At 45.0% G+C, this 20,308-nt stretch overlaps 1 protein-coding gene across 1 annotated transcript; it reads right to left on the bottom strand.

The window, feature by feature from the left end:
- Nucleotides 1–4: 4 nt before the first annotated feature.
- LOC115938963 (proliferation marker protein Ki-67-like) lies at nt 5–19,650 on the bottom strand (the record flags this gene model as incomplete). Its single annotated transcript, XM_081823032.1, has 12 exons — nt 19,398–19,650; nt 18,822–19,001; nt 15,501–15,579; nt 15,273–15,388; nt 12,138–12,204; nt 10,195–10,240; nt 7,046–7,215; nt 5,396–5,714; nt 5,187–5,305; nt 4,917–5,088; nt 2,920–3,075; nt 5–1,881 (listed from the first exon to the last, which is right to left on the bottom strand). Coding segments are annotated over exons 2-12 (3,213 nt in total), but the record flags the coding sequence as incomplete, so codon positions are not given.
- Nucleotides 19,651–20,308: the final 658 nt, after the last annotated feature.

Here is a 20,308-nt window from a genome sequence, read left to right as displayed (position 1 = left end):
CATTTTCTGCAGGGTTCAGTTTCTGCTTTGGGGTTTCCTTGAACAATTTGATGTCTTCATCACCACCTCCTGGTTCTCTGTGTGAGTGTGTGCTTTCCCCTGGAGTTTGAATGGGCTTCCTGAGATCTTTCTCTAGGTCCACTTTCTGGAGAGGGGTCTTGAGCTGCCTCTTTCTACTTGTTGGTGTGTTGACTGGTTCCGCTAGTGGAGATTTGCAAGGGACTTTGGTGGTTTTGTCATCAGCCATCGGTTTATCTGTGTGGTTTGGTGTTTGGAAGAGCTCTCTGAGGCCAGCCAGGTCTTCTAAGGACAGGACATTTTTCTTAGGTGTTCTTGACCGCCTCTTGCTTCCAGTTACATTTTCTGCAGAGTCCAGTGTCTGCTTTGGAGTTTTGTTAAACATTCTGATGTCTTCATCACTGCCTCCTGGTTCTCTGTATAAAGGCACGTTTTCCCCCTCCATTTGGGTGGGTTTCCTGAGAGTTGAGGGCTCTTTCTCTAGGTCCCCTTTCTGGCCAGGGGTCTTGAGCTGCCTTCTTTTACTTGTTGGTGTGTTGACTGGATCTGCTAGTGGAGATTTGCAGGGGAATTTGGTGGTTTTGTCATCAGTCACTGGGTCCTGAGTATGCTCTGGGGTTTGGAAGAGCTCTCTGAGGCCAGCCAGGTCTTCTAGGGAATGGACCATTTTCTTGGGTGTTCTTGGCTGCCTCTTGCTTCTAGTTACCTTTTCTGCAGAGTCCAGTGTCTGCTTTGGAGTTTCCTTGAACAATTTGATGTCTTCATCACCACCGCCTGGTTCTCTGTATGAGAGCATGGTTTTCCTTGGTGTTTGTGCGGGCTTCCTGAGAGCTGATGGCTCTTCCTCTATGTCCACTTTCTGGAGAGGGGTCTCAAGCTGCCTCTTTCTACTTGTTGGTGTATTGACTCGTTCCACTAGTGGAGATTTGCAGGGGAATTTGGTGGTTTTGCCATCAGTCCTTGGTTTATTTGTGTGGTTTGGTGTTTGGAAGAGCTCTCTGAGGCCAGCCAGGTCTTCTAAGGATTGGGCATTTCTCTTGGGCGTTCCTGACTGCCTCTTGCTTCCGGTTACATTTTCTGCAGAGTCCAGTGTCTGCTTTGGAGTTCTGTTCAACAATATGATGTCTTCATCACCTTCTCCTGGTTCTCCATGTGAGGGGATGCTTCCCCCCGACATTCGGGTGGACTTCCTGAGAGTTGAGGGCTCTTCGTCTAGGTCCGCTTTCTGGGGAGAGGTCTTGAGTTGTACATTCATCCTGTTTGGCATGCCAACTAGTTCTGGCTTTAAAGATTTCTGGCACTTTTCTGCAGTTTTGTTTCCCACATCCATTGGTTCCTGGGCTTGAGTGGGGGCTTGGGGGAGACCTTGGATGCCCCCCAGATCTTCCTTGGGTTCTGTGTCCTGCTGTCTCTTGAGGGTGCTCAGATCTGCTATTGGTTCCCATTTTTGCTCTGAATATCTTCTTGATCTCCTCACAGCTACCATGTTTTCAGAACTGTCTTCTGATTTGATAGCTTTCTCACATGCTACAAAACAGCTCTCCCGTTCCTCTGTCGCTCCCTCAGGTTTCTGTCCTCGCTGTGGAGTTTTCCTCAGATGTCGCCCTGAAGTGTTCTCAGCAGGGTCTGTGTTTGCTTCTTCGTCCCTGTGCCCTGGACCTGGCATCTGTGTATTTCTGAGCTCTGAGGACCTTCGGAACCTGTTTGCGCTTAACGCCGCCTTCGGAAGCTCTGCCTCCGATCCTGGAGTTTTCTCGATGTTTGCATTTACTCTAATAGCTGGTCGTCTGAGGGCAGGGCTGGCAGGACTTTGATCGGATGGCTCTTGTGGAGCATTCTGAGTCACGGGGAATTCATTCTCTCCTACAGGAAACAAAAACACACATGAGAGAAAGATTCTCTTCCCTGCGTTGTGCCAATTTGGTATTTTACCTTTATGAAGTACTGCGGAAGAGTCAATAATTCAGCCCCCTAGCCAGCCAGCTAAGCTTATGAAGCTGGCTACTTATGTGGCCGTACATCTTTCTTAAGTATGAACCACACACACTTAGGAATAATGTTATCTGGTGACAGACAGTGGAGTCATACTGAGGTGGTGATTCGGATCTACAGGGATCAGATAAAAGAAAAAAAAATTCCTTAAGAAGGGTCTCCTGAAGGCCGTCGCACCGTGTCTCAGGCACCTGAACACGGACATTTTCTTCAAGCATGAGAAGCAAACAGCTGTTTCTGCTGTTGAACCATCCACACCGTAACATGGCTTATGCTCAGTATGCGTGGGGTCTGTACCCCACAGGAAACACCTGCTGCTCAGCAGAGGAGACACTGTGAGTGAAAACTGTTCCCTCTAGGACAGGGGTAACCAGCACTCAGAGAGAGAACAAGACAGACTCATTTCTCCCATCTGGGGCTCACGCTACAGCACAGACCATCCAGAACATCAGCAGCGATAATCGCACAGTGCGCACATTATCTTTCTCTTTGATTATTTACAGTTATTTTGAGTTTGAGAAATTTACCTAACTATGATGAGAGATCATGCCACTTCTCTGCTGGTCAACCTCTTTAAATAAAAAAGGCAGAAGTGTACACAGGTAGTTTGCAATTATTAAACTACTGTATTAAAATTATTAATACAATTATTAATTACCATTATTAAAAAATGTTATTATTACAATTATTCCTTTTTATGCCACTCGCTAAATACCAATGTTAGTTCAACTGCTAAAAGGAATTTCCGCTAAACATGACAGAACAGAGAAGCTGCAAATGGTATTTTTTCGGGAGTATCTATTGTAGAGAAATAATACAGCATCTGTTTAAAAAATAATAATACCATCTACAATAACTAGTAAAAACATCAAAGTGCAGGAAAAAAACAAAAGAAAACAGTAAACCAACCAAAATTTTCTGAAGTGCACAGCAGAGGTTTTTCTCCTGAATTAGGTACTTGAAACTTTTTTCCGAGGAAATCCTCTGAATTTGAAAAAGCGTTGGGACATGGGCTCATTATTTGTGGCTTCACTTTCGCCGGAGTCTTGAACATTTCAGTTAACCCTGTGATGTGAGAATATTGGAAAAGCAATTAGCATATTGCTCCTACGTGCCAACAGGCATGCCAGTCCTCAGATATACCAGAGGAAGTGGCAGAGAGAGAACAAGGAATCCCTCCCCAGAATTCTTGAGAGACAGGGTCATGTATTAATAATGAACTCATTTTGTTGGAGAGCAGTGATAAGCTGGAATTGTATCTCTTCTTTGCCTTTCCTCTTGGTGAGAAAATCTAATGAAGGCAGTTGACCTCTCGGTCTTGGACCATTGCCCTGATCCTGAGCACTGGCCGGGAGAGAGGCTGACCCCCCCGTGCCTCCCCTCCAGACATCTGGAAACCCAGTGTCCTCATGCTTCCTTGAAAAATCCTAACTTATGTAGACCTGGGTTTTATGTACAAATAAAATGTGCCCAATTTTTAAAAAATGACTGTCCATTGGGCTGCCCATTAATAGTATTGTCAAGTGATAATATCACTATGTTTTCATTTTAACACCAAAAAGTAGTATTGACACAAGAGAAGAAAAGAACCATATAGTTCTTTAGATAGAAGTTTTATCTTTCTGAAACACTCACTCACATGTCCTCTTTTCTCATTCCGCCATCAATGGATCAAAATGCTCTGTCTGGCATCTGTTTGTAAAGCCTGTTCTGAGGGCCCTCGAATCAGCCAGTTCACTTAAAAATCTCATCCCTCTGCCCGTGTTCAGGCCTTCCTTAAAATACCCAGGATCCAGTTTTCTGCACAGATTGATGTTTTGTCATGAAAGTTACTCACACCAAGGGGTGGAAGTTGTTTGACTTTCTAGGAAGTTGTGTTGAAGGAAGTTTGGGGAAATCCACTGTCCTGGGTACTGAGTATATAAATATCTATTAATTTTATCTTAAAAAAATATTTTTGAGAATTGGTTTTTAATGCTTCATAACATCGATGTTAGTTACACTCATACACAATTTACAAGGATACACGTATGTGCATATGTCTGCCTATTGGGTGGCATATACCCGAAACTTTTTTCTCATTGAGCATGCTATCAAAACTGGCTACAAAGGTTCTGCATTTTTGTGGTTTGTTTTTTAAAAAGCTGAATGTATTGATCCAACTATGACTGTAATCACAGTGTACCTTATTTGGGTTCTACAGAGCGGTACAACTAACGCATCTTAAAATATGCCAGGAAATAAGAACAAGAATCCATCTAATGGGAGATGGAATCAGGTCTCATCTCCCTCCAGAAATGCTCGAGGCAGAAACCAGTGGTCAAACTGCGTGGCATGAAATCCCAACCCTGGGCTCTTGCCTTGGTTCTAACCTAGGGCAACCACAAGGAAGTCACATCCCACTCTTGCTAATGGAAACACTGGCTCAGCTACTGACGCTTGAGGGAAACCTTCTTACAGGCCTTTGTTTTAAGACAGTTAAGTTTCATGCAAGCGAAGAAAAGCGTGAAGCAGCGAAACATTGCTCAAACCAATGGCTCTAACTTTGCGGACATCGATGAGTAGGGATGCAGGGAAGGGGCAACTTTAAGGGCAAGCCTGCTCCCTTCAGCATAAAGAAGCTTCCAGGTCTCCATACCCGTGCTGCAATCCAAGGTAAAGTTGTGCATTTTCCATTCCTACCTGCTTCCTGCAGGACTCATGATCCCCCTTATTATCGGGGACTTGTTCTTGGTCTCCAATCCAGCCTTCTCTTCCTTGAACCATCACCACCCCGGAAGTCGACTAAAATGTTTATCCTCCTAAAACCCATTCACAGTAGATACAACTATAGCACCCCCATCCACGTCCTCCCATGAAGGAGGATCAGAAGGCTATCGTTTATAAGACCCAAGCTAGGTTTTTACCTGAAAGATCTTCATTAAAGTCCATTTTTTTGTTGAATACAAAGCTGTTGAGCATTCTGTAGGGCCGAGCGGGCACGTTTACTTTCTCAATGTGAGCTTTCCCTATTATAATGGTACAAGGAGAATTGGCATGGCCTGTGCTAAATTGATTGTGAACATCGCTAACAGGCTTCTGGAAAAAAATATAACAAGATGAACAAAATGTCAAAGAGTAAATGCACAGTCCACAGAATCATACAGAAGAGAATGGGCTCAAAGGGCAACTCCTACCTTTGGAGTGTTCATTCTCCTCTGCCTTTTGCTCAACTGCCTTTGGGGGCCGTGTTTAACCACTTTAGCTTGTGTTTGTTTGGCTCCGAGTTTTACGACATCTGCCCACGATTTTGCCACTGTCAGAAGGAGAAGGTGTTGAAACGTTTCCAAACTTGTATTCGTGAGAAAATGAACCTGACGACATTATCTGCCAACACAACACTCACCGATTAAATTGGCTTCAGAAGCACCACTCCTTCTTTTGGAATAAATCCTCTGCAAGATCTCATGTTGGCTTCGATCGATGGAAGTTCTCTTTGAAGGCAAGGTGCCGCTCTTCCTCCCTCCCCTCTTGGGAATGTCTGTGTGATGAGATTTGGTGCCACTGGAGACTGAGGACACCTTGCATGACCTGCGGTGGGTGTCATTTGCAACTGGAGAAGTTTGCGTCAGATTCCGAGCTGGAGATCCTTTACACTGGTCTTGTGCAGTCACTTCCAAACGGATTTCTGAAGAATCTTCTTTTCTTGGTGGTTGAGGGTATTCCTGACGATATTTAAATGTTCGTAAGAAAACTTACCACAAATATAACAGCTCTGTAGTGAATTTAAAACCCTACCCAATTAAGAATTGTTTTTTTAAAGATTTTGTTTATTTACTTGTCAGAGAGAGAGAGCACATAAGCAGGGGAGCAGCAGAGGGAGAGGGAGAAGCAGGCTCCCCGCTGAGCAGGGAGCCCAATAAGGGGCTCAATCCCAGGACCCTGAGATCATAACCTGAACAGAAGGCACATGCTTAACCAACTGAGCCACCCAAGTATCCCCCCATTAGGGAGTTTAGCTGTTTAAATCTTGAAGCACCAAAACATTTCAACCACTGTCTGTCAAGTATTAGGTAGAAATAGGAGTCTGTCCCCCTCATTTAAGAAAAAAAAAAAAAGGGAAAAAAAGAGTGAACAAGTGTTAATTGGGGTATTTTGGGTAGAAAGGCAGAAGGAACCTCCCAAGGAGTGACAAGTGAGCGTGCTCTGATCTGAATTGGAGAAAAACACCATCTGTAGGTGTCTAATCCAGCTTCGGTCTACACAGAAGGAGGGCTGCTCCTTTCTGGGGGCCTGTGTAAAATGGAAAAGGAGCCCGGCATACCTTACACTCCTTTCGGTTTGAAAAGAAATTAAAGACTGCCCTGCCCAGGCCCTCTGACGAGGATGAGCCATGAGGCCATAACTTTCTAGAGACCTCAAATCAGGTGGACAACACAGCCTAGGGTAGGTGATTAAAAGTTTTAAATAGCTGATGGTCAAAATCATAGGTGTGTTGTCACCCAAGATTTTCCTTTTCACCTAAAAGGAAAAAAAAAAATCCCTTAGGGTTATGTGTCATGATGTCTCCAGATTCTTTGTAATTGCTTGTGTGTCTTTTTAAAGATTTTGTTTATTTATTTGAGAATGAGAGAGCCAGAGAGCACACAAGTGGGTGGAGGGGCAGAGGGAGAGAGAGAATCTTCAGCAGACGCCCCAGTTGAGCACGGAGCAGGACGCGGGGCTCGATCTCACGACCCTGAGATTGTAACCTGAGCCGAAATCAAGAGTCAGACGCTTAACCGACAGAGCCACCCAGAGGTCCCTTTAATTGCTAGTCTTTACTGAACCCCCCGGCGATCACCTGTGAGTCTGGCTGGCAGGGCGACCCTGCAGAAGGCAGCCCTGAGGACTCGCCTGCATTCAGCCCCTTAGAATCGTGCTTCGAAGCCCAGTGAAGGAGCTCTCCTTTAGATTTTTTTATTTTTACTTTTTTATTAGAAAGAAAAAGGTCTTCATAGTAATTGTGCTGGTGTGGGGAGTGTGAAAGGATGAGGATACAGGCTGCCCAACATACCTTGATGATTTTCTTCAGGACAGGTGGAGTGTGGCTGGCGAGAGACCTTCTCGGTGTTTCTCCTCTCTTAAGAGGTGTATTAGGAGGTAAGTTCTCATCAAATAACTCCGGCTTCAGACGACCACCAAAGGAGACCCGCCTTCTTTTTAGGGGTGTTCCCTCAATCTTATCTAAAATAAGGAATACAAATGTGGAGAGAGAATGAAAGACATACACTTATATAGACTCGTTACACTTGTGAAGACTGTTAAAGACAAACCACTGGTACCGTCCCCTGAAACCTAACACCACGGCATTTCATCCCTTTGTCCTGCTGAGGACGCTGGAGCTGCTTCAAGGGCTCAGGGAAGATCCAGGGACAGGACAAAGATTTTCTACAAAAGGGTGAAAAATCCTGTGTGGACGGAGCTTGATAAAGGGATTGGTCTGGACCTGTGGCTTCCACCTGGGAGGAGGGCAATGACAGAGATGGAAGTTTCTGCAGTGACCCGGGAGGGCCTTTTCAAAAGCCACATATGAGCTCGGGCCTCACCCAGACCTACCTAGTGAGAAGTCACGAACCTGACAACTTCTCCAGGTGGTTCGAATCGGCAATTCATGAGTCCCAACCCTACCTCACATCCTTGTGAACCAGCACGCAACAGAAATCCCTTGTCGAAGTGGTGCCCCTTTCGGAGACTCATGGGGACATTGTGATGGATGTGTGCGGGTCTCATTTCAGAGAGCCGCGCACCTTGCCCAAGGGCCCCTCTGCAGATCAGAGCCCGGACAGTAAGCCTGCTACTTCAGAACATCCGCAGAGACCCGAGAAGTGCGGGCGGACGCCCGGGAGGTGCCATGCCTCCTCCAGAGGTCACGGCTCTGCCCCTCGCTGTGTCACCTGAGGCCATCAGCTTCCCTATTTGCAAGAGGGAAATCACAGGAATGCCTGTCCCCTGGGGACTCCCGCTGCCTGCACAAAGGGGTAAAAGTGTGAATGTCTGAAAAACACCTACAACAGCACCTGATGCATAAACCCGTGGGTTAGTCCAGTGTTTTATAAAGAAAACAAAAAACAAAAACCAAAAAACCGCTAGTAGGAGACCCTGAGAAGAGTATAAATCCCTGAGAGACGCCCTCTAATATTTAAACATTTCCAAGGGATTGATTTCCCTGGACTTCATTTACGGGAGCAAACTCATGGGCTACAGGGCCTTATGGGTCAGAATTAAAACTTGTGTGAAAAGCCATTATGCTTATTGGGCGTATCTTCCCTCCTATGTTCTCGTAGGGGGAACAGGAGACTCCACCATGGTTTTGGAGCCCCTCACGATCCCTGGCTCCCAGAGGAACCTCCCTGACCACCTGCGCTTCCTCTGGAGCCCCTGGTTACGAGTCTCCGGGACAGGAGGACGGGTCTGTCAGAGCAGACGGCGCACATGGCTGTGTCAGGAGCACACCGCCGTGCCTCACAGACCGTCTACACCAGGGCCATCACTGCTGAGGGAAGGAAGTCTCATGACTTCATATCTGGAAGTCTTTCTAGATATGTGTGAGCCCTCCGGGGGAAAATAAATGCACAGTTAAGTAAACTTACTGATGGAGTCACCAAAGTTGTTGCTGTCAACTGAACTACAACCAGGGAACCCAGAGCTCGAGGGCCCGGCTATGGTGCCCACTTTCTCAGGCTGGTGCACGGAAATGCTTTGAATCTTCCTTTCAACTTGAACGGGCAATGGAGCTAAAACAGTGTGATTCTGAGTTTCCAGTTCTGTGGTAAGAATGTCCACACTGGTAGGAACACTCCCCTTCTTTTTGGAGAAGCATTTTTCTGGTGTAGCTCCAAAATTATCAGCATTTTCGACTCTAGTGGGTGTCTGATTTCTGGTTAAGAAATTCCGAGGAGGAAATGTTTTGTAATCTGTCCCGAAGCCTTCCCTTTGATCCAGATCCACGGACTCACTTCCGCTGGGAACATGCATGTCTTCGCTCCGACGTTTTCGTGAGGCATTGTGTGGGGAATGTTGGACCATGGTCCTGGTTCTTGTCATCTCCTTAGGAGGGATGCTGGGACCCATGGTCTCCTTGGGAGTCTGAAGAGCTTCCTCATCCTTTCTCCTGCCCTCAGTCTGGCTAGTTCCTTGTTCTCCCAAAGCAGGGTCGGCCTTCATTGGGGTGAATCGACCGGACCTGGGTCTGGATTTCAGTGAGACCAGGACTTGTGTCCCGTCTTGTAACCCACCAGAACATCCGTTCTCTGATGCACGACGACTCCGTGACCCCGATTTTTTACCGCTCTGTAGAACATTTCCTTTTTCTGATTTCACATCAAACTCTTCTTTCATGGACTCGTAAAGCTTCCTAAAGGGAGACTCATGGTTTTCACTGTTCTCAGGATGCCATGTAGAGGGGAAAGACTTCAGTTCTCCATGACAACTCACTAAGGGTATGCTGGAATCTTCCTTAAAATCCCCGGCTGTAGGATCCATTGCATTTCTGTAGTTCTCTCTAGGAAGTTCTGAGGAACGAAGAGCATTAATTGTTTTTCTAGCAGCGTGATCTTTGGGGCCATCCGAGACTGTGCCGGCTGCTTTGCCATTCCTCACGTGTCCCAGAGGACTTCCTGAGATATTTTCTTCACAGAGTTTTGAACGGGCATTGGAATCTTGAACTTTCCCATCTTGGCAATGAGTTATGAAATAAGAAACAAAAAGTTCAAGATTTTCTCAGTGATTAACACCGTGCAGTATTCAAATTTTACAACCATTTCAAGTTGTCTTGTAATCTAGTTTTTCACTTAGCCTATTACTTAATGCCAAAATGCGTAATAAAAGTATTCTGATACTTGAATTATGATGCAAACAAATAAATCACAGCAGCCTCCTATAACCAATATGAGGGATCACCTGCTATTAGTCTACTCAATTAAACTGACAACCATGTTCAGTTTATTTATACTTGGACGCTCCAGTAAGCATGGTGCCCCACACCTCTCTTGAGGAAATGTTAACTCGGGGGTCTGCCTATCTCTCGTGTTAAGTAACACAACCTCCTAACCTTTGTGAACTTAGATGTAGAACGCTGGTGTTCTTGTTGTCTCTTCCTTGCCCTAATGCTACACAGAGAGCTGATCTTGCAGGATCCCAGAATAAAACCAAAAAATTACTAACCAGGGTCGGAAGAGAAGCCAGATCTTGAGACCCTATGCAGAGATTCCTGTAAATCGGCAAAATAAAGACAGCTATTTAGGTGCTTGTTCAAATACCAACAGTCATATTTATGAAAATATTCTTGCTATGGATGCTCTTCCTTACCAAACTGTTCTTACAGGAATTTTAGAGACTTTGAGAAATGATCCAAAGACACTCAGGGGCAAGTGCTCATAATACAAGTATTTCTTAGCTGATTTTAAAAAATATAATGATAGAATAAGAAACAAACTTGAAGCTCAAAACTGTTTAAATGGAACCTCAGTTGAGTTTTTCTAACTTCCTCAAACTTCTTTCTCATCACCATATGAAAGAACCAAAGCTAAAATTAAACATCACCTATGCTCAGCATCTGTGAACCTACCAAGGGCACAGAATTATTGACTTAATACTTAAGTTTTATCAGAAAGAGGCTGCAGGACCTGTGGATGAGCTGGGGCCCCACTCAGCCCGGGTGCTCAGGTCGGCAGGTGCACCCAAGCCCGGATGTTCAGGTGAAAGTGAAACCAGCACATCACAGGCGTCGTGCCCTCCGAGCGCAGCAATCAGATCCAGTCCTCCTACCTGGCCCCCGACTGCTGCCTTCACAATCTGTCAGAAGATTTTTTAGAGGGCGAGGAACAACCACAGAATAACAATGATGTAAGGTATAAAAGTTCAATGTTGCTTCAAAGGAGGAAAAGTATCTCATCTGAATTATTATGGGGGAAAAAATCACAAAATATATCCAAAGGCAAATAATTTAACTTCTCTCTTCAATCAGTTTCAGATTTCTTGGTATCGGACACGTTGCTTCTCTAACTCGCCAAGTGAGGGATCAGTTTCTAATTTCCAAAACTTGAAGTTGGCCAAGGATCTTATGACTAAACAATAAAAATGAATTAAAATCTAAAACTATGTGCAAAATATAAGGAAGCATATAAGCCCATTTTTTGTACCATTATATTCCATAGGCATAAAAATCACTGTCAAAGTGCTATAACACGTTCTCAGTATTCAGTTTCAATACTGACTTTATCACAATCCAGACAACAAACAGTTTCTAGGTCTTCTAACCACTGCTAACCCGAAGTCCAGCCTTTTGCTTGGTTCCCTAATACCTGCCAACAAAGTGGGTAGAGAACCTCAAAATCTAGCTTTCCCCCAAAGCCAATGAGGGGCAAGGTCACCATTAAGGTCATTCCTCTAAAGAGGAAGCAGCACATAGCAGGAGCAGAGATCTTCAGTTGAAGGGCTTCCAGCTAATTTCGGGTGTAGGTACAATATGACTTTTTAAACCAGTGAATTGCAACCTAGTCACAGGAGACCAGCTTGGGTAGCTTCCTAAAGGAGACACATCCTCCTGAATCTCTGAGGATGGGCCCAGAATTGCATTCCGATAAAGCCATATTGTTTGGATGGACACAAGTAGTAAGATTCTCTCACAAGACACAGTGCAGTAACGCTCTCCCAGGGGCATGGGTTATCTCTCCATCAAAGTCAGGAAGCATCTCTGGGACTCACAGCTCTGATGTGACCATTTCAGATGCATAAAGATGGAGGAACACAATAACTGGGAGACAACACAAGCCACTCATCTAGTTCCCAGATTTTAAATCTATGTGATGCGCTGTCCTAACCAAAGGTTTAGAAGAAGATCAGATCGTGAGATACTCCAGAAGCCTTTGGGCCAAAGTGTAAGACTGACTTAGTCCTCTCATTGTGAGAAAAAAAAAAAAGCATAGTTGTAAATTATTTCAGTATGTCCAAGTTCAACTTGTTTAAGATCTCAGGTACCTGTCCCTCTCTTACTGTCAAGTCACCCTCGCTTGTGAGACATCATTCATTGACGTGCATATAAATGATTTCATAGTATCGTGCAGAAGAATCAGAGTCCACAGTTGGATAATCCACCCCCCCATCACCTGTTTGCGCTTTTGTCCTGTGAATTCCGTTGACTCGCTTCTATTCTGATGACTTTCATTTTCATACCTGAAGTGCACAGAAGGACAGACACACATTCAGAGTCCAGCTCTGTAACTAATGGGAAAGCCTCCTTATCTCATTAATGTCCAAGGAGCAAGGAACAAACGTCAAGTTTTATTCAAGAGATTCACCTTATTCATGGAAATAAAGGTAGAGTTAGAAAAGATTTTACACTAAAAACTTGGATAGGTTGCCTCAAATTTCTTTGGCAACACTGTTGTCAGAGGTGGGGACCCAGATTAGTTTCTGAACGCTGATAAGCTGTGTGATTTCAACAATATCTGAGTACCTCTGTGAAAACCTGCCTACGAGAGCCGATCAGATTCGCACCGGTTTATATCCGTGGAGATCATCTGAGGGCTTGAAAGTTCACCCAGGAAGCCGAGGCCTGAGTCACTTGGTGATGTTACCTACTGCAAGGTCACCAGAGCCACCTGTAACTTAGGATCACTGTGACCTCCTGTGTCCTGCCTTCCCCATCTGTATCCGAACAAAGACTGGCACATTCTTGAAGATGTAGACAGATTTAACAACACAACACTGTCCTTCTACCAGACCCTGGGCATAATTCACAGAACCACCTGCTATGGGCATCCTGAACTTGGCCTCCGTGAGGTGGCCTGATCCGAAACAGCCGGGTGTCTGGACTTATTTCTCCCGATCGCAGAGTTCACAGTCAAGTTCTTCTTCCTAAGAACGCTTTCCCCATTCTTGTGTTGGAGGTATTTAATTATCTCAATTAATCTCAATCTGAATAGCATCTCATTTGGTGGAAGAAGTTCTGGTCTCCACTCCACATCAAATGCTTCCTATCTAGAAGTCTATTCAATAAGCATACCCTTTAGGGCGCCTGGGTGGCTCAGTTGGTTAAGCGACTGCCTTCAGCTCAGGTCATGATCCTGGAGTCCCGGGATCGAGTCCTGCATCGGGCTCCCTGCTCTGCAGGGAGCCTGCTTCTCCCTCTGACCCTCCCCCCTCTCATGTGCTCTCTCTATATCATTCTCTCCCTCAAATAAATAAAATCTTTAAAAAAAATAAATAAATAAATAAGCATACGCTTTAAAAAGGAAGGCAAATTCACAAGCCCCGTGAAAAAGATGACCAGTTGAACCCATAGGAAATATGTGTTTAATGCGAATGGAGGCAGTAATGAGGTTGGTGTTTTATCGGACAACATGGATGACCAACGTGACCCTACTGTGAGCTGCCTAAAAGAGACACGAGGCACAATCAAAGGTGCCTACAGGATGAACGTGGCAGGATGGGAGAGGACACACAAGCCAACAGCAACCAGAAGAGAGCTGGAGGGGGCGTACGCTAACATCAGACAAGAGAGATTTCAAGATAAAAATTGCACACGAAGACCAAGCATATTTTATAATGATAAAAGGATTGAACTATCCAGAAGATAAACCGATTGTAAAGAAAAGTGCACCTAACAGCTGGTTCCAAGAGACAATCTGAGTCTTAAGGATTATGAAAAGTTGAAAGCAATGTGCCAGAAAATATGATAGTATGCAATCACTGATTAAAAAAAAAAAAGCATCACGAAAGGTACAGAGTATCTCAGAAAGATAAGCGACAGAGCTTCACCCACCAGGACAGAATTCTAAATTTCAATACATAGTATGGCCTCAACAGATTGACAGCAGAAACAGAAGAGCTAAACAAACAGAAAGGAAAAAAGAATCCTCAGTGTGATTTCAGCCTACGCACCTGAGTAAGAATCAAGGGCTAAGTTACTGTGATTCTAGAGCCAGGGATTTGAATCTAACGGATGGTCGTGGACAGAACGCTCCCCACCCCCCTCCACCCCAACGCTGGGAGCTGTAGAACACACATGTTTTTGGAACACACAGGAGAGATTAGTAAAAAATCAACCACATCTGGTCATAAAGCAAGCCCTCGGCTCACTTCAAAACCTGGAAATTTCCCAAACGTCTGTCCAGAATGAATAAATTGTGTATAATTGGGTATATAACTGGGATATTATTTCAATGACATATTTAGGCAGTGAGAAAGAACAAACTGGGACGTCCATGCTCTGGCTCTCACAAGCATGGGAGCAGGACTCAGCTACAAGCACATACTTCATTGTTTCAAATTTATGGAGTTTATTAATAAAGACAGACAAAACCAGAGCGGTGAGAGATGCATGCTTAGGTAGCAAAACTCCAAAGACTTTATGTCATCAGAAAAGCCACTCGGGTGGTTTACTTGGTGAGGGAAAGAAGCAGTGATTAGAAGAACTATTCAGAAGGTTCTGGAAATATTCTGTTTACAGCTCGGGTGGTGTATTAGTTTGCTAGGGCTGCCATCCAAAATGCCATGCGCAGGTGACTTCCACACAGAAGTGTATTTCCTCACAGTTGTGGAGGCTGGAAGTCCGAGATCAAGATGTTGGCAGGACTGTTTTCTCCTGAGGCCTCTGTCCTGGGCTGGCCAGGGCCGCCCCTGCTGCCTTCACGTGGCCATCCCTCTGAGCACCTGCTGCCCTTCTTCTGTGTCCTCATCTCCTCTTCTTACAAGGACACCAGTCAGATTGATTAGGACCCACCCTAATGGCCCCGTTTTAACTCAATCACCTTTTTAAAGACCCTGTCTCCAAATACAGTCATATTCTGGCTTTCCGGGGGTTAAAACTTCACTATATGAATTTTAGAAGGGACACAATTCAGTCCATAACAAATGCTGATCACCCGGGTGCTCACGTCAAGATAAGCTGAGCTGGACATCTTGTCTTGTGTCTATTCCCCAGGAGCGTCTTTTTAAAATGAAACAGAAACTGAAAAATGCATGCGGCTTCACCACACTCACAACAAAAATAAGACCCCGTGAGGCTCCGGTCACCCTTCTTTGGCCCAGCTCCATGCGCTCGGATCCTTGAATGTAGTCACACAAGCCCCATGTGTCATCCCACCTAAACCCTCGTGACCTCAGATTGAGAACCAGGGGTGAGAGTGGCCGCCTCAAATGCTCTGACGTCATCCGCAGCACAGAAAAGTCACAGACGTCTGCCAGGCTGGTTTTGGTGCATCAGTGTCGAGAATGACTAGTTTTTACTTTTCACCCACCTGAAAGAACGATCGACAATAGTGATCACATCTCCGTGCTTTAGCCGTACAGGGTCCGCGATGACGGATCCGTTCACTTGTGTCGGATTGGTGGAACTGAAATTAAACAACATTGCCTACAAAGTAGGAGAAAGGGGAAAATAGGTAATTGATGAATGGGTAAAAAGTGAAATGAACAGTTAAAAAACAAAACAAAACAAAACACAACAGATTTCAACACCCACTTACCTCCTGCCCACTGATCTCAATTTTGCAATGCTGTTTTGACACGACAGGGAGCTGGATCCGAATGTCACATTCGATACCCCTTCGATGAAAGAAATGAAGAGTTTTAGGCTGCCACAATTTTTTCTAGAAATTCCATGAATGCTTCAAAATAAAATAGCATTTGACCAAATGTTTGATCCATAAATGAAACGACAGAAAGTGGTCATCAGTTGGGCGATGTGATGACCTGTGCATTCGGCAAACCATTTTGACAAGTATTGTATAAGCAACTATTTTAAATCTTTAAGACTTTGGGTACTTGAAAACAATTATAAGGAAAATATTAGAATACAAAACTGGATTGCCTTTACTGAAATACCTATGCTTTTAAGACCCAAATAAGGGAGTACTTCCTATCAGTTTGGAGAACTGTAACGATTTCTGATACTCTGTGCCTTTTTTCTAGAAAGAAAGGTTTATGTGTGTTTGTTTGCAATGTTATGTATGTTTCAAGGTTTCATCATCACTACATGTGCTATATTTTATACTAACACCTGTCTCTTCACATATAAAAAGACAATCACATCAGCACCTACATCACGGGGTTGTTCAAACAATGAATGAATTATACATTTCTGCCATTTGCCTGGCACATAGTCGATGCTATTTACTCATGAGCTTTTCATTGTTTTAAAACTACACTGTATTAATGGACGGGTTCACAAGTCTATTATTAAAAATACGAATGCGAGCAACAAATAAGCATTATTAGATTCAACTTCACTTTCCACACAAAGAACATCAGAAGGAAGCACCATTAGGGAGCATTTCCAAACCCACGTGCACACTAATCCAAATGGTCCTTAGTAAGTTTCCTTGGGTCTCTGGGGTTCCCTTTACTGTAAGTTTGAACAGTTATATACTCTCCTTTCTGTTCTCAATACACTATTCCGGAGCTGGGACTATCTTTCTAGAACGCATATAAAAGATACAGTGGTATAAAATAATTGCAGAGCTGGAAGTGGACTCCCAAGGGCTGATAGACTTGGATTGTGAGTGTCAGTGTGCGCTCAGTTTCTTGTCCCTGCATAGTTGTACGGTGTCCTTGGCCTTCGTGGAAAGATGTGGTTTAGTGGTTTCGGCTTAGTGTGGCAAATAGGTTGTAAAGGACAAAGCAGCACATCAGTAGCTGTGGAGAGAGCAGTGCTAGCTGTCTGTCCATATAAAGAGAGAAATGGGCTCAGCCACAGAGGTTTAAAGTATCTGCTTGTCCCGTATATTAACACTAACCGGGGCTCAGATACACAGTTGTATTTTATGTTTCATGGTCTCCTAGCCTTTCCAGCCCAAGCACTTTTGGACAAAACTTGCTCCTTGTTTGAGGTTTCGTTGTCGGGTTTCTGTGTTTGTTTTTGTGGGTGTTTGGCTCATTCCATCCGCGAGCTTTGCAGGCAGCCAGACGTGATGCAGAACTTAGGTTCTGAGGTGTTTCTGGTAGTGGGGTCATTGGTTGGCAGGAGTAAGTCATACTTTTTCTCTAAAGGGGGATGTGGGTGGTAATCCACGAGACGAGCTGAAGTGTAGTTGTTAGAAGAATTTTGCGACTGGAAATTTTAGCTTTGAGTTTTGTTGCTCTAGTTCCTAACATAACTTGGAGATGCTGCTCATTTGTCCAGGGACCCCTCTGACTCCTGGGATCCCACCCATTCTTTCACTTTAAGAAAAAACAAGTAATGGTTGCAGAGGTCTCTGTATTCTGCAGCTGCCCTTTTGTAAGTACTTTTCCCAAATAAAACCATTAAAAAAAAAAAAAAAAAGAGTATCTCTTCCTACATATGTCATATGACCAAACACTTTTGAATGGGTTATAAATGATAAAACCCCACATAAAAAGATATTTAATCACTGCTGTAGAATAACGAGAATTACTGACATTTAACACCAAAATGTTTATTCTTTTTCCTTTGAAGAGAAAAGAAGGTATGGGAAGTGAACAGCCACTTTAAACTAAAGAAGAATATTTGATTTTTAGATAACAGACTATTACAGCGAGAGAGAGAGAGAGAGAAAGAGATTATCTCATTAGATCTGAGAATTTGTGTGGCTGCAAATTGCTAACTAGAATCCCTATGGATCAGTGGTTCTTAACCTCAGCACCATTGACAGTCTTTACAGTGGGGGCTGTTCTCTACATTGTAGGCTCCTTAGCAGCATCCCTGACCTCTTTCATTGATGCCGCTGGTTTAAGCCTCCCACACTGTGACATAGAAAAATGTCTCCAGACCTTGCCAGATGTCTCCTGCAGGGCAAAAGAACCCACGGCTGAGAACCACTGCTATTTATGACTACGTTCAGCCCATGCATCCGCTAGACACAGAGGCCAGCTATTGATCACCTCTCTCGCCAGACCCCTACCAGGCACTGCGTACATCATTATGAACCAGACAGTCCCTGTCCTTACACAGTTTAGTAGTGGGAGACACAACCAGGGACTCATCACCCTGCATGGTGTTAGGAAAGACCGGAGCAGTGTTCACCTAAGGGTTCTCTTTAGGTAACACTTAAACGGATATCTGAAAGTTGGAAAGGAGGCACTCACATAGGAAGATAGAGAGAACATTCCAGTCATAAAAGTTTAAACTGGCCAAAAGCATCAAGATGAGCAAGAGCTCGGAACGTCTGAGGTGAGGTAGAACATGGTAAGGATGGGGTGGGTAGGACAGGATGGGGTATGGGTAGAAGGTGGTCAGGGGTCCCACCTCACAGGGTTCCACAGAGAGGGTGACCTATCACTTTATAAGAAATCCCATGTTACAAACGCGGAGCAGTGTACCTGTTATACTGGGACCATAGTTATTTACCACCAACACAAGCCGGCAAAAAGAAAGAAGTTCTCAAAACACTAGCAGGACTTCTCCTATTTTCATTTTTCCAAAAAACCAACAAGCCAAATACAGAGCCTCCTCCCCTCATTTGCTCAGTAGTGTCCCCCCCACAGCCAAGGCAAGCCAAGTTTGGAGGGATTTCAGATGAACATACTGGTCATCTAAAGAATGCCGGAAGTGAATCAGGTTTTGAGAATAATCTACATTTTTCTCAATTGAAAGATTTTATCAAGTCAATTTTAAAATGTGTTTGATTAAAAACAATACTTAACTGTATAAACATTGTTTTCAAAAATCGATTTCCTAATAAACAACTATGTTACATTGACAATAGGTAGGAAAGTCCCCTGCAAATGTGGGGGCAGGAACCACTCCTAGGGCATTTCCAGTCTGTTAATCTATGATTAGGATATTAATGTCTTTTAAACTAAATTGTCCACCCCTGTGCAGGGCTCACCTTCCAAACAAGCAGGTGCTGAGGCTCAGCGGAAAGTGGGGGCCGTCCACCCCACTTCTTTTGATGGTAACAAGGCGTCCTGTAGGACCCATTTTCTAAGCAAGATGTTGAGTGTAATCCTTATAGGAAGGTCAGGCATCAGAAGGTTTGCTGAAGCAAACTTACTGCAGGAACATGCCACTGAATAAAACAAAAACAAAACACACGAGGGGGGGGGGTGTTTTTCTAAAAGCAAAGAGATTGGAAGTCACTTGTAAGTGACCAAATGGGCTCACATGTACAATTCTTCATGCTCCTGCCACCTTGACCTACACCTTACTTGACCCCTGGGGAGCCCCAGCCAGGTCCCGGCTTGCACCCCAGGGCGCCCCCCAATACCCAGTGCCCTCAAAGACCCGCGGCCAGGACGCAGTCCATCAAGGTCTAGGCTCCTGGGTGTTCCCACCGAGACCCCCTCGCCAGAGCCCTGGTCGCGCTGCAGGCGCTGGTTCCAGCAGAGCACAGGGGTCCCCAAGGCCCGGGCCCCCAGGCACACCGGCCGCCCCCGGCCCCCGAGGTCCCCCGACAGTGGCTCACCCAGGACAAGTTGCCCGCACCGCCACCAGTGGGTCCACCGCTCTGCCAGATGCAACCAAGTCCTCACCTGGAAAAGCCAGAGACTCGCCCACTTGCGTCCACCGCCCGCCCCTTGCTCCAGGGACGGGGACTGCCCGCGGCCAGCTCCGCCGCAGTCCTCACTCCCCCCCCGCCGTCGCCTTCGCCGGCGACCAGGTAGCCCAGCCCCGCTGCGTCCGGGAGGTGCCCGGCGTTAGCTGCTCCGCGCGTAAAGCCGCCGCCGCGCCCTCCCGATTCAAATGAAAACAACGATTCGAATTTGGCGCTAAGCGCTGCGATTGGACGCGGCGGCGCGACGGCAGACCAATGGGCATGGGCGAAGGCGGGGCGGGGCCAGAGGGGAGGGCGCGGGCTCCGCGGGGCAGGCAGTGCGGACCGGCGGGCGCCCGGTGCACCTGCGGAAGACGGAGGGTTCTCACCGGGGACAGAGTGAAAAAGGCGGAAATGGAACATGGTCTTACTGCCAGGAAACCTCTCTTGCCTCCTTTTCTTTAAGGACAAACACAACTGCACACAATATGTTACTCATTGCTGGCAGGTTTAAAAATTTTAAAAACTTCCCATATCTTCTCAAAGACAACCAATTATTATGAGCAATTTCTTGTGTCTTTTCCCAGTTATACATGTTATTAGTCCCCTTCAAAAACACAGTAAAAAGATCATAATATGCACATTGTTCTATACTTCCTGTTCTCTGCTTTATTAATTCTGTGGATATTAATATTGAGTACATCTTCCCCTTTTACTTTCTTTTTGATGGCTGCAGAGTATTTGCCTTCAGAAACCATAATTTCCTTAATCACTACTATTGCTATGCATTTAGGTTTACAGCGTTTTCCCATTAGAAAAAAAAAAAAAATCTCTAATTAAAA

This window comes from Leptonychotes weddellii, chromosome 6 (assembly GCF_054177405.1).
Source record: "Leptonychotes weddellii isolate Sample4059 chromosome 6, ASM5417740v2, whole genome shotgun sequence".
Taxonomy (NCBI): Eukaryota; Metazoa; Chordata; class Mammalia; order Carnivora; family Phocidae; genus Leptonychotes; species Leptonychotes weddellii.
Note: the sequence above shows the minus strand (reverse complement) of the source record. Positions and strands in the feature narration are given on the sequence as shown.